At 46.3% G+C, this 13,722-nt stretch overlaps 1 protein-coding gene across 6 annotated transcripts in view; it reads right to left on the reverse strand.

Moving 5' to 3' along the window:
* The window catches only part of LOC138792246 (NACHT, LRR and PYD domains-containing protein 12-like), a 258,306-nt gene that overhangs the window by 128,674 nt on the left and 115,910 nt on the right, over positions 1-13,722 (reverse strand). For all 6 annotated transcript variants that reach the window (XM_069969446.1, XM_069969440.1, XM_069969443.1 and 3 more), the window contains one exon: positions 8,910-10,608. In XM_069969446.1, coding sequence (XP_069825547.1) covers positions 8,910-10,608 — 1,699 coding nt within the window. The remainder of the gene's footprint in view (positions 1-8,909; positions 10,609-13,722) is intronic.

Here is a 13,722-nt window from a genome sequence, read left to right on the forward strand (position 1 = left end):
TGGTGGTATTGGTCAGGTCTGGTATGGCGGTGTTATCCAGTCAGAGTATGGCGGTATTGGTCAGGTCTGGTGTGGCAGTGTTATCCAGTCACAGTATGGCGGTATTGGTCAGGTCTGGTGTGGCAGTGCTACCCAGTCACAGTTTGGTATACCTGTAGTGCCCTGTATATACATGTAATGTATAGTTGGAGTAGGGGGCCCTGTATATACATGTACTGTATAGATGGAGTAGGGGGTCCTGTATACATGTACTGTATAGATGGAGTAGGGGCTCTTGTATATACATGTACTGTATAGATGGAGTAGGGGGTCCTGTATATACATGTACTGTATAGATGGAGTAGGGGGCCCTGTGTATATATTGTAGAAGGGTGAATGGTAGGATACTGGAGGGGGTGTACATCTCACCCAGACTGCTAGCTGGGATGAGATGGTAAACTCCGGGAAAGATGTGGTTCAGCAGAGATATTCTGCTGAGCTGTTGTTTATTATTTCCGGGCCTGGATTTTACTGGAATGGCAGGTAGGTTTGGTAGTGGGACCTGCCATTCCCTCCCCACTCCAGTCCACACCTTGCGCACAGGTGTAAGCAGGTGCTAATCGCTCCAGCTCATAAAAGGCAGCTCAGAGGGCTGAATGTTGCTGAGAGCCTGGAAGCCACTGACCTGTGTCAGATACTGCTGCTGTTTGTTTGTGTTTGGTTGAGTCAGGTGAGACCTCTGTTTAGTTAGAGCCCAGCCGGGCAGGTGTTTATTTTGTATCCTGCTTTTGCACAGTGCTACTATGTTTATTTTTATGCCACAATAAAACAAAGTTGGACTTTTTATGTTAAATTGGCATAAGGACTGCATTATTCTCGCTACCCCCTACTAAAGATCCCCACAATTGGTGTTTCGGATGCGGGCAACAGTGGTTGCTAGGGGCAACGGTGGAAGAAAAGTTGACTGGTTTGCTGATGTCCTGGGTAAAAGCAGCATCAGAGTTGCAAGCAGAGTCTCCAAGCATGGAGGAGCTGATAAAGCAATTGGTTCAAACAAACCTGCAGCAACAGCAAGCTACTGTGCAGCAGCAGAAAGCGCACCAGGAGGCCATGCAGGCCCAGCAGGAGACAAATCAACTCCTTATGAAGCAGATTGCCGCATTGACAGAGACTGTCACAGCTAAAGAAACTGTAATCTTGCCAAGCCAAGCTGCCAGTGTCAGTGTGCGGAAGACAGTGAGAGAGACCTTACAAAAGATGACTCCTGATGATGATGTGGAGGCGTTCCTAACTGTCTTTGAGCGGGTGGCTGAGCGAGAGAGGCTACCAGCTGCTGAGTGGGCAGAGGTCATTGCTCCGTATCTGACTGGCGAACCTCAAAAGGCCTACTATGACCTCAGTGCACAAGAGGTCAGGGACTATACACAGCTGAAAGCGGAGATCATTGCTCGGTTGAGAGTCACAGCTGCTGTTAGGGCCCGGAGGGTCCACAACTGGAGCTACAGTCCAGACAAGCCAGCCAGGTCCCAAATGTACGACCTCATTCACCTGGCAAGAAAATGGCTGGAGCCAGACACCTCTACTCCTGCTCAGATCCTGGAGAAGGTTGTTGTGGATCGCTACATCAGGGCTCTTCCTCCAGACTTGCAGCGCTGGGTCGGGCAAGGCGACCCCAGAGATGCTAACCACCTCATCAGCCTTGTGGAAAGGTTCCAAGCGACTGAGGACTACCTCTGTGATGTCCCTGCTGTGTCTTCACCTCCCCGGAGTGCCAGACCTGCGCCATCAGCTGGTAAGAGACTTCCATCTGTTGGGGGAGTGTGGAGGAGTGCAGAAAAAGGGAAAAGGGCTCCTGAGGTCTCTGGCAGGCAACCTACTGGCGATGGTCCCAAGTGGTTAACTAGCCCCAAAAAGGACTCCTTGCCAAGGAGACCAGGGCCAATCCAGTGCTGGAGATGCCACGAACTGGGACACATGGCTGCCTGTTGCCCTCTTACCTCTGAGCCCATGGAGTGTGACGCTAGCCGCCACCAGTCGCTGTTTGCAGAACCTGTGTGTGTTGCGGCACCTGGACTAGAGACTGAACCTCAGGTCTGCAGCCTTAAATTAAATGACTATCCAATCAAGGCCTTGCTGGACTCGGGTAGCCTGGTCACCTTGGTGCATGCCAGCCTTGTGGGTGGGGACTTTGTGCCAGGTAAAAACATGAGTGTAGTGTGTATCCATGGAGATACCAAAATCTACCCAGTGGCACTTGTTAAATTTGAGACTGTGTTAGGAACTGTGAACTATGAGGTTGGAGTAGTGAAAAACCTAATGCACAGTGTTATTGTGGGGCGTGACTTTCCTCTGTTTTGGAACTTGTGGGAAAAACAAAAGTCCTCAAAAACATGTGAGGAACCCTTTGGTGACAACCAGTCACCCCCTGGGAATAACAACAATGAGTTAACATATGTGCATGGTGTTGATAACTTTCCTTTGCAGGTCCTGGCTGGAGAGGAGGAGGAGTCTTCTGCCGATCATAATGTGCCTGACCTTGCAGTGTCCCGAGACAACTTTGGGACTGCACAGTTGCAGGACCAGACTCTCATAGGTGCTAGAGAAAGTGTTACTGTGTTAAACGGTGTACCGCAGGAACCAGAGGCTGACAAACAGTTTCCACATTTTTCAATGCATAGTGATCTCTTCTATCGAGTCACTACAATTAATGGTGAAGTGGTAGAGCAACTTCTGGTTCCTAAACCGTACAGACGTATGGTGCTTGATATGGCACATAATCATGTACTTGGGGGACACTTGGGGACTAACAAGACACAAGAGAGAATCCTCCAGCGGTTTTACTGGCCAGGGGTATATCGGGAGGTCAAAAACTACTGTGAGTCCTGCCCCACATGCCAGCTTAGTGCACCAGTGTCTCACTTCCGCAGTCCTTTAGTCTCACTTCCCATCTTAGAGGTGCCCCTTGAGAGGATTGCCATGGACTTAGTGGGACCCATTGTAAAGTCTGCCAGGGGACATCAGTACATTCTAGTGGTTTTGGATTACGCAACACGATACCCTGAGGCTGTGCCTTTAAGAAATACAGCATCCAAAACCATAGCAAGAGAGTTATTTCATATGTTCTCCAGGACGGGAATTCCAAAATAAATCCTCACTGACCAGGGCACCCCTTTTATGTCCAAGGTAATGAAAGAGCTCTGTAAACTATTCCAGATCACCCATATACGTACATCTGTGTACCATCCCCAAACTGACGGGTTAGTGGAAAGATTTAACAAGACCCTGAAACACATGCTAAAAAAGGTAGTGGAAAAGGATGGCCGGGATTGGGATCACTTGTTACCATACCTTATGTTTTCCATTCGGGAGGTACCCCAAGCTTCCACCGGGTTTTCACCCTTTGAGTTGGTGTATGGCCGCCACCCTCGGGGCTTATTAGATATTGCCAAGGAAACATGGGAAACAGAGTCAACCCCATATAAGAGTGTGATCGAGCATGTGGCGCAAATGCAGGACCGTATAGCCACGGTAATGCCTGTAGTGAAAGAACACCTGCAGAGGGCGCAAGAGGCTCAGAGTAGAATTTATAATCGTTCTGCCAGGGTTAGAAGTTTCAACCCAGGTGATAGAGTCCTTATTTTAGTCCCAACAGTAGAGAGTAAATTCTTGGCAAAATGGCAGGGCCCTTATGAGGTTGTGGAAAAAGTGGGGGACGTAAACTATAAGGTACACCAGCCCGGTAGGAGGAAACCTTTTCAGATTTATCACATAAATTTGATAAAGCCCTGGAAAGACAGGGAGTCCCTGATAGCATCTACAAGAAGAAATAAAGATTTTCCTCAACCAGTTCCTCCAGTAAAAATAGGGGAAACTCTTTCAGGGTCGCAGAAACAGGAAGCCAAAGAGTTCTTGCAGGTAAACAGAAGTAAGTTTTCTGACCTACCAGGGCGCACACACCTCATCAAACACCAAATAGAGACTGAGCCCAAAAGTAAAGTAAACCTCAAGCCATACAGGATACCAGAGGCCAGGAGGGAGGCGGTGTCAGCTGAGGTAAAAAGGATGCTCGATCTAGGGGTAATTGAAGTGTCCCAGAGTGAGTGGTCCAGCCCAATAGTTCTAATCCCAAAGCCCAACGGTACTTGGAGATTTTGTAACGACTTCAGAAAACTGAATGAGGTCTCCAAGTTTGATGCGTATCCTATGCCCAGAGTAGACGAACTAATTGAGAGGTTGGGTAATGCCCGGTACATAACTACCCTTGATCTTACAAAGGGTTACTGGCAGATACCACTAACTGAGAAAGCCAAAGCGAAAACTGCCTTCTCAACCCCAGAGGGGTTATTTCAGTATGTAGTCATGCCATTTGGGTTGCATGGGGCTCCTGCGACTTTCCAGAGGTTGATGGACCTAATTCTGCGGCCACATCGTGACTACGCAGCCGCCTACCTTGATGACGTGGTCATCTTTAGCGCAGATTGGGAAAGTCACCTCTGTAAGGTCCAGGCTGTCTTGGATGCCATCAGTGATGCGGGTCTCACCATAAACGCAGAGAAATGTGCGTTGGGGTTAGAGGAGGCCAAAAACCTTGGCTACATAATTGGCAGAGGGTTAATCAAGCCTCAAGTGAATAAAATTGAGGCAATACAGAATTGGCCTAGACCCCTAACAAAGAAGCAGGTAAGAGCCTTTCTTGGTATTACAGGGTACTATCGTAGATTTGTGCCTAACTTTGCCTCAATAGCGGCTCCTTTATCCGACTTAACAAAAGGGGGGAAGTCGGTAATGGTAACATGGACCCCAGAGGCAGAAAAGGCGTTCCAAAGCCTTAAGTCAGCTCTGTGCCAACAGCCTGTGTTGGTTACCCCTAATTTTAAAAGAGAGTTTCTGGTACAGACAGACGCTTCTGATTCAGGGTTGGGGGCTGTGTTGTCACAAATAGTAAATGGGGAGGAACATCCTGTCATGTATTTGAGTAGAAAGTTAACTCCGGCTGAGAAAAACTATGCCATTGTAGAAAGGGAGTGTCTAGCAGTCAAGTGGGCACTAGAATCCCTAAAATATTACCTGCTTGGCAGAAAATTTAGGCTAGTGACAGACCATGCCCCTCTCACCTGGATGAAGCAAAACAAGGAAAGAAATGCCAGGGTGACCACGTGGTTCCTGTCCCTCCAAAATTTTAATTTCTCGGTGGAACACAGACCAGGGAAATTAAAGGGAAATGCGGACCACTGTCAAGGGTTCATTGCCTGTGGTCTGAAAATGCCCAGCCCTCCGGTCTGGAGAAGAGGGGGGGGATATGTAGAAGGGTGAATGGTAGGATACTGGAGGGGGTGTACATCTCACCCAGACTGCTAGCTGGGATGAGATGGTAAACTCCGGGAAAGATGTGGTTCAGCAGAGATATTCTGCTGAGCTGTTGTTTATTATTTCCGGGCCTGGGTTTTACTGGAATGGCGGGTAGGTTTGGTAGTGGGACCTGCCATTCCCTCCCCACTCCAGTCCACACCTTGCGCACAGGTGTAAGCAGGTGCTAATCGCTCCAGCTCATAAAAGGCAGCTCAGAGGGCTGAATGTTGCTGAGAGCCTGGAAGCCACTGACCTGTGTCAGATACTGCTGCTGTTTGTTTCTGTTTGGTTGAGTCAGATGAGACCTCTGTTTAGTTAGAGCCCAGCCGGGCAGGTGTTTATTTTGTATCCTGCTTTTGCACAGTGCTACTATGTTTATTTTTATGCCACAATAAAACAAAGTTGGACTTTTTATGTTAAATTGGCATAAGGACTGCATTATTCTCGCTACCCCCTACTAAAGATCCCCACAACATGTACTGTATAGATGGAGTAGGGGGTCCTGTATATACATGTACTGTATAGATGGAGTAGGGGGTCCTGTATATACATGTACTGTATAGATGGAGTAGGGGCTCCTGTATATACATGTACTGTATAGATGGAGTAGGGGGTCCTGTATATACATGTACTGTATAGATGAGTATGGGGCCCTGTATATACATGTACTGTAAAGATGTAGTAGGGGCTCCTGTATATACATGTACTGTATAGATGGAGTAGGGGCTCCTTTATATACATGTACTGTATGGATGGAGTAGGGGGTCCTGTATATACATGTACTGTATGGATGGAGTAGGGGGTCCTGTATATACATGTACTGTATAGATGGAGTAGGGGCTCCTGTGTATATACATGTACTGTATAGATGGAGTAGGGGCTCCTGTGTATATACATGTACTGTATAGATGGAGTAGGGGGTCCTGTATATACATGTACTGTATAGTTGGAGTAGGGGGTCCTGTATATACATGTACTGTATGGATGGAGTAGGGGGTCCTGTATATACATGTACTGTATAGATGGAGTAGGGGCTCCTGTGTATATACATGTACTGTATAGATGGAGTAGGGGCTCCTGTATATACATGTACTGTATAGATGGAGTAGGGGCTCCTGTGTATATACATGTACTGTATAGATGGAGTAGGGGCTCCTGTGTATATACATGTACTGTATAGATGGAGTAGGGGCTCCTGTGTATATACATGTACTGTATAGATGGAGTAGGGGCTCCTGGGTATATACATGTACTGTATAGATGGAGTAGGAGGTCCTGTATATACATGTACTGTATAGATGGAGTAGGGGCTCCTGTATACATGTACTGTATAGATGGAGTAGGAGGTCCTGTATACATGTACTGTATAGATGGAGTAGGGGCTCCTGTATACATGTACTGTATAGATGGAGTTGGGGGTCCTGTATACATGTACTGTATAGATGGAGTAGGGGGTCCTGTATATACATGTATAGATGGAGTAGGAGGTCCTGTATATACATGTACTGTATAGATGGAGTAGGGGGTCCTGTATATACATGTACTGTATAGATGGAGTAGGGGGTCCTGTATATACATGTACTGTATAGATGGAGTAGGGGGTCCTGTATATACATGTACTGTATAGATGGAGTAGGGGGTCCTGTATACATGTACTGTATAGATGGAGTAGGGGGCCCTGTATATACATGTACTGTATAGATGGAGTAGGGGGCCCTGTATATACATGTACTGTATAGATGGAGTAGGGGGCCCTGTATATACATGTACTGTATAGATGGAGTAGGGGGTCTACCAGTTATTACTGTGGATGTTGTGAGGCAGCTTCCCCAGCAACCTTTGCTCCCTGTGAAAATGAAAGCAGTAATCCTATTGGTTGCTAAGGCTCCAACTGCCGTGTCTGCTGCAGCTAATTATATCACCTGTGTTTGCAGTGAGGAGATTTTCCAATTCATCTCTATGGGTCGCCGCTCTTTCCCCTCCCCCTCCCCTCCTGTACATCTGGCGGGGACGGGACCTTCGCAATAACCTTCCCGGGCACCCAATGTATCTGTGGGCCAAATTTGGGGTCAAACGGTTCAGGCGTTTGGAAGTCTATAGAGGACAGACGGACAGACAGAAGGACAGACAGACAGACTTTGATTTTTATGATATAGATATATAATATATACACATGCTGTATAGATAGATAGATATAGCTAACAATATAGGCCGCACACTAAACGAACTGTGGGTGCCAGCAGACAAATCCCTGACCTTTTGACCAAGTCAGCTAGTAAAAAATACTCTGCAGCACTCCGATGGCAATACAAACGTAAAAACGTGAATTTTTTCCATATAACAATGTGCAGCAAACTTCACAAGTAATATGACATTTTGGCGTCTTCTATGCCATTTTCAAGTGCCACTTAAAAATGACGTAGGAGATGCCAAAACATTGTGTATTACTTGTGAAGTTTGCTGCACATTGTTATATGGAATAAATTCAAATTTGTGTAACCATTGGAAAATAGGGTTTTCAAAAGAGGTGTGGCTTTAAAGGGGGCGTGTCATAATTATCGTTCAATTTATCGTTACCGCAACGACATGTATGATAAACCTCGATATTGATTTAGGCCATTATCACCCAGCCCTAGTTAGATACATATCGCAGCATACAGTATCACACATGATAGGGTTAGATACATATCGCAGCAGACAGTATCACACATGATAGGGTTAGATACATATCGCAGCAGACAGTATCACACATGATAGGGTTAGATACATATTGCAGCATACAGTATCACACATGATAGGGTTAGATACATATCGCAGCAGACAGTATCACACATGATAGGGTTAGATACATATTGCAGCATACAGTATCACACATGATAGGGTTAGATACATATCGCAGCATACAGTATCACACATGATAGGGTTAGATACATATTGCAGCATACAGTATCACACATGATAGGGTTAGATACATATTGCAGCATACAGTATCACACATGATAGGGTTAGATACATATTGCAGCATACAGTATCACACATGATAGGGTTAGATACATATTGCAGCATACAGTATCACACATGATAGGGTTAGATACATATTGCAGCATACAGTATCACACATGATAGGGTTAGATACATATCGCAGCAGACAGTATCACACATGATAGGGTTAGATACATATCGCAGCATACAGTATCACACATGATAGAGTTAGATACATATTGCAGCATACAGTATCACACATGATAGGGTTAGATACATATCGCAGCATACAGTATCACACATGATAGGGTTAGATACATATTGCAGCATACAGTATCACACATGATAGGATTAGATATATGGCTCAGCAAACATTATTACACATGATAAATCACAGATGCTTATGCATATATATATATGTATATATCCCCAGTCCACTCTTCAGCCCTCTCCTCACTAACATTACCATGTGAATCTGACCCCATCTACTCCATTATAGGAGCCATACTAACAGGCATGGAGTATAAGGACAATAGATGTATCAGATATTTGTCAGAACATTAATATCACAGAAATATAACATAGAATTAGTCACTTACCTCAGTTCCTGCAGGTTATGTAAAGCTGGTGCAAGTCTCTCTAATCCTTCTGGGTCTAATGAACAAGAAGATAGATCAAGTTCTTCTATATTTCTGCAGGTTTCCATGATGAATGATAACACTGTGCAGTCTAGAGCCGACATGTGAACATCAGAAAGGTCTAATCTTCTGTATGATTGTAATGATTCCTGCACTAGAGGTTTATTCCGGGATTCATACAGATAGTAGAATGTCCTGAGAAGATGTTGCTTCTTGTTGTCACTTTCCCCCAGACTGTGTTCTTCTGGAATTAAGTTCCTCAGCCAAGTGATGACATCTCTGGAGGCCTGAGCCGCTTGTGTGTCCAGGTATCCAGTTAGTAGTGACCTGGTGGATCCATCTGATAGACCACACAGGAAACGGAGGAACATCTCACCACGTCCATCACAATAGGATTGGGCTCTATGCAGTGATTGCTGTAACTTCTCAGGAGAATAATCAGCATAATGCACCAAGGCAGAGAAGAATTCCTGAACAGTGAGATGTAAGAAGGAATAGGTCACAGGTTCCCCCGATTCCATCAGAAAACTTGATAAGAGCTTTGACTTATTGTCCACATGGAAAGATCTCAGATCTCGATCATCAAAAATAATCATGTGATTCATGACCCCATATTCTGCCATCCATCCGATGGACTGCAGGACCTTCTGAGCGTCACTTTTCTCCAGGCTGTGATTGGTCAGGATGTTGGCGACAAATATGGCAAAGAGCTGGGTGACTGTTTTGGGTAATAATGATGGCAGCTGATCACTACTTGTTGTCTGGAAGCTCCTGGATAACACTGTACAGATGATCCAGCAGTAGGACGGGAGGTAACAGAACGTGTACAATGTGTCATTCTGCTTCACATAAGTAAAAGCCTTTTCTGCCAGGTCAGGGTCGGAGAAGAAATTCTCAAAGTACGTCTGTCGTTCTTCTGGAAAAAACCCAATGATTTCTACTATTTGCTGGAAAACATCACAATCAATTGATGCCAGTCTGGTGGGACGACTGGTCATCAGGATAGAACAACCATTAAGAAGAGACTTGGTCATCAAACTAATCACAATCTGACCACAATGTCCGCGCTCTCTAGGATTAGAGAACAAGTGACCGAATGTGAAATCCATTGTATGATTGCTTTCATCTAATCCATCAAATATGAAGAGAAGTTTCTCTGGATCTTGTAAGATGTTCTCAATCTGGGGCTCCAGATACGGGTATTGTTGGAGGATCATGGTCTCCAGACTAACCTCATCCAGTCTGTTCAGCTCCCGGAATTTGAAGAAGAAGACAAAAGAGAATCTTTGATAGAGATCGCCCCTCACCCAGTCATAGACAAACTTCTGCATCAGCGTGGTCTTCCCTACACCCGGCACTCCGCTCACCATCACTATATGGGGCACAAGTCTGGATTGGTGACACCAGCGGAACATCTTGTTGGGGGAAATGTGCTGTAATTTATTTTTGATTTTCTTTAAATATCTCTCATGTTTTACCCCGGTCTCTATGAGCTCATTCCCAGAGCGGTTCCTAAACTGATCAGTGGAGACAACAATGAGGTTCACATAGCGTGTATATAATGAGAAGCTTTCCTCTTCCTGGTTACATCTTGGAGGTTTGTTCTCTATAAGTTTTTCAGTCTTTTCATATAAATGTTTCTTGTGAAGGTTCTGGACATCTGTAGAGAATAGGAAGAGAAAGGTCAAATACAAGGGCGTAACTAGAGATGGCTGGGCCCCATAGCAAACTTTCCAATGTGGCCCCCCCCCCCTCCCGGATAATGGGGGGAAAATGGCCGCGTGGTTTCGGCCACATGCAGTGTCTGTATTTTTTTTTACATGGTTTTTAACTGCTTACACGATCAGCATATTGTCTGTAGCAATCCTCGTCACAGGATTGGTAGGCAACAGCTTCAGACAATGCACATTTAAAGCATACAGCCATACCAGGCCTAAGCAATATCGCCATACAGTGACTGGATAACACCGCCACACCAGACCTGACCAATACTGTGACTGTATAACACCGCCATACCAGACCTGCGTGCCACTGCCGGAAGTGACCTGCAGCCTCCATCATGAGTCACTTCCGGCACAGTCAGTGTCTGTATACCCCGCTGCCCGCCCCGGAGGATGATGGGAGTGCGCGCTCTTCCGGGAGAGGAGCTGCTGGGACCGGCGGACAGGTGAGTTACTGGTTTATTGTTTTTTTCGCAGGGGCCACACTAATGGGGGGATTGGCTACTATGTGGGGCGCTATATGGGGGATTAGATAATATGTGGGGCACTATATGAGGGGCATTGGCTACTATGTGGGCACAATATGGGGGATTGGCTACTATGGGGGGCATTGGCTACTATGTGGGGCATATATGGGGGCATTGGCTACTATGTGGGGCACTATATGGGGGATTGGCTACTATTGGGGGCATTGGCTACTATGTGGGCACTATATGGGGGCATTGGCTACTATGTGGGGCATATTTGGGGGCATTGGATACTATGTGGGCACTATATGGGGGCATTGGCTACTATGTGGGGCACTATATGGGGGCATTGGCTACTATGTGGGGCACTATATGGGGGCATTGGCTACTATGTGGGCACAATATGGGGGATTGGCTACTATGGGGGGCATTGGCTACTATGTGGGGCATATACGGGGCATTGGCTACTATGTGGGGCACTATATGGGGGATTGGCTACTATGGGGGGCATTGGCTACTATGTGGGCACTATATGGGGGCATTGGCTACTATGTGGGGCATATTTGGGGGCATTGGCTACTATGTGGGCACTATATGGGGGCATTGGCTACTATGTGGGGCACTATATGGGGGGCATTGGCTACTATGTGGGGCATATATGGGGGCATTGGCTACTATGTGGGGCACTATATGGGGGATTGGCTACTATTGGGGGCATTGGCTACTATGTGGGCACTATATGGGGGCATTGGCTACTATGTGGGGCATATTTGGGGGCATTGGATACTATGTGGGCACTATATGGGGGCATTGGCTACTATGTGGGGCACTATATGGGGGCATTGGCTACTATGTGGGGCACTATATGGGGGCATTGGCTACTATGTGGGCACAATATGGGGGATTGGCTACTATGGGGGGCATTGGCTACTATGTGGGGCATATACGGGGCATTGGCTACTATGTGGGGCACTATATGGGGGATTGGCTACTATGGGGGGCATTGGCTACTATGTGGGCACTATATGGGGGCATTGGCTACTATGTGGGGCATATTTGGGGGCATTGGCTACTATGTGGGCACTATATGGGGGCATTGGCTACTATGTGGGGCATATTTGGGGGCATTGGCTACTATGTGGGCACTATATGGGGGATTGGCTACTATGTGGGGCATAGGCTACTATGTGGGCACTATATAGGGCATTGGCTACTATGTGGGATACTATATGGGGATTGGCTACTATGTGGGGCACTATATGGAGGGATTGGCTACTATGTGGGGTACTATATGGGGGGATTGGCTACTATATGGGGGGATTGGCTACTATGTGGGGCACTATATGGGGGCATTGGCTACTATGTGGGGCACTATATGGGGGATTGGCTACTATGGGGGGCATTGGCTACTATGTGGGCACTATATGGGGGCATTGGCTACTATGTGGGGCATATTTGGGGGCATTGGCTACTATGTGGGCACTATATGGGGGAATTGGCTACTATGTGGGGCATATTTGGGGGCATTGGCTACTATGTGGGCACTATATGGGGGATTGGCTACTATGTGGGGCATAGGCTACTATGTGGGCACTATATAGGGCATTGGCTACTATGTGGGATACTATATGGGGATTGGCTACTATGTGGGGCACTATATGGAGGGATTGGCTACTATGTGGGGTACTATATGGGGGGATTGGCTACTATATGGGGGGATTGGCTACTATGTGGGGCACTATATGGGGGCATTGGCTACTATGTGGGGCACTATATGGGGATTGGCTACTATGTGGGCACTATATGGGGATTGGCTACTATGTGGGCACTATATGGGGCATTGGCTACTATGTGGGGCACTATATGGGGGGATTGGCTACTATGTGGGGCACTATATGGGGGGATTGGCTACTATGTGGGGCTCTATATGGGGGCATTGGCTACTATGTGGGGCACTATATGGGGCATTGGATACTATGTGGGGGATTGGATACTATGTGGGGCGTGGCTATGGAGGGTCGCTATGGGGGCGTGGCTATGGGGACCGCGGCTCACATGTCCCTCTTTGCTCTTTGCAAAAGTTGGGAGGTATGTGTGTGTGTATCCAGTCTGGCACTGTATATGCATATATATGTGTGTGTGTCCAGTCTGGCACTGTATATGTATATATATGTGTGTATCCAGTCTGGCACTGTATATGTATATATATGTGTGTATCCAGTCTGGCACTGTATATGTATATATGTGTGTGTGTATCCAGTCTGGCACTGTATATGTATATATGTGTGTGTGTATCCAGTCTGGCACTGTATATGTATATGTGTGTGTGTATCCAGTCTGGCACTGTATATGTATATATATGTGTGTGTGTGTGTATCCAGTCTGGCACTGTATATGTATATATGTGTGTGTATCCAGTCTGGCACTGTATATGTATATATGTGTGTGTGTATCCAGTCTGGCACTGTATATGTGTGTGTGTGTATCCAGTCTGGCACTATATATATGTATATATATATATATATATATATATATATATATATATATATATATGTGTGTGTGTGTATCCAGTCTGGCACTGTATAT

The sequence above is a fragment of the Dendropsophus ebraccatus genome, chromosome 5 (assembly GCF_027789765.1).
Source record: "Dendropsophus ebraccatus isolate aDenEbr1 chromosome 5, aDenEbr1.pat, whole genome shotgun sequence".
Taxonomy (NCBI): domain Eukaryota; kingdom Metazoa; phylum Chordata; class Amphibia; order Anura; family Hylidae; genus Dendropsophus; species Dendropsophus ebraccatus.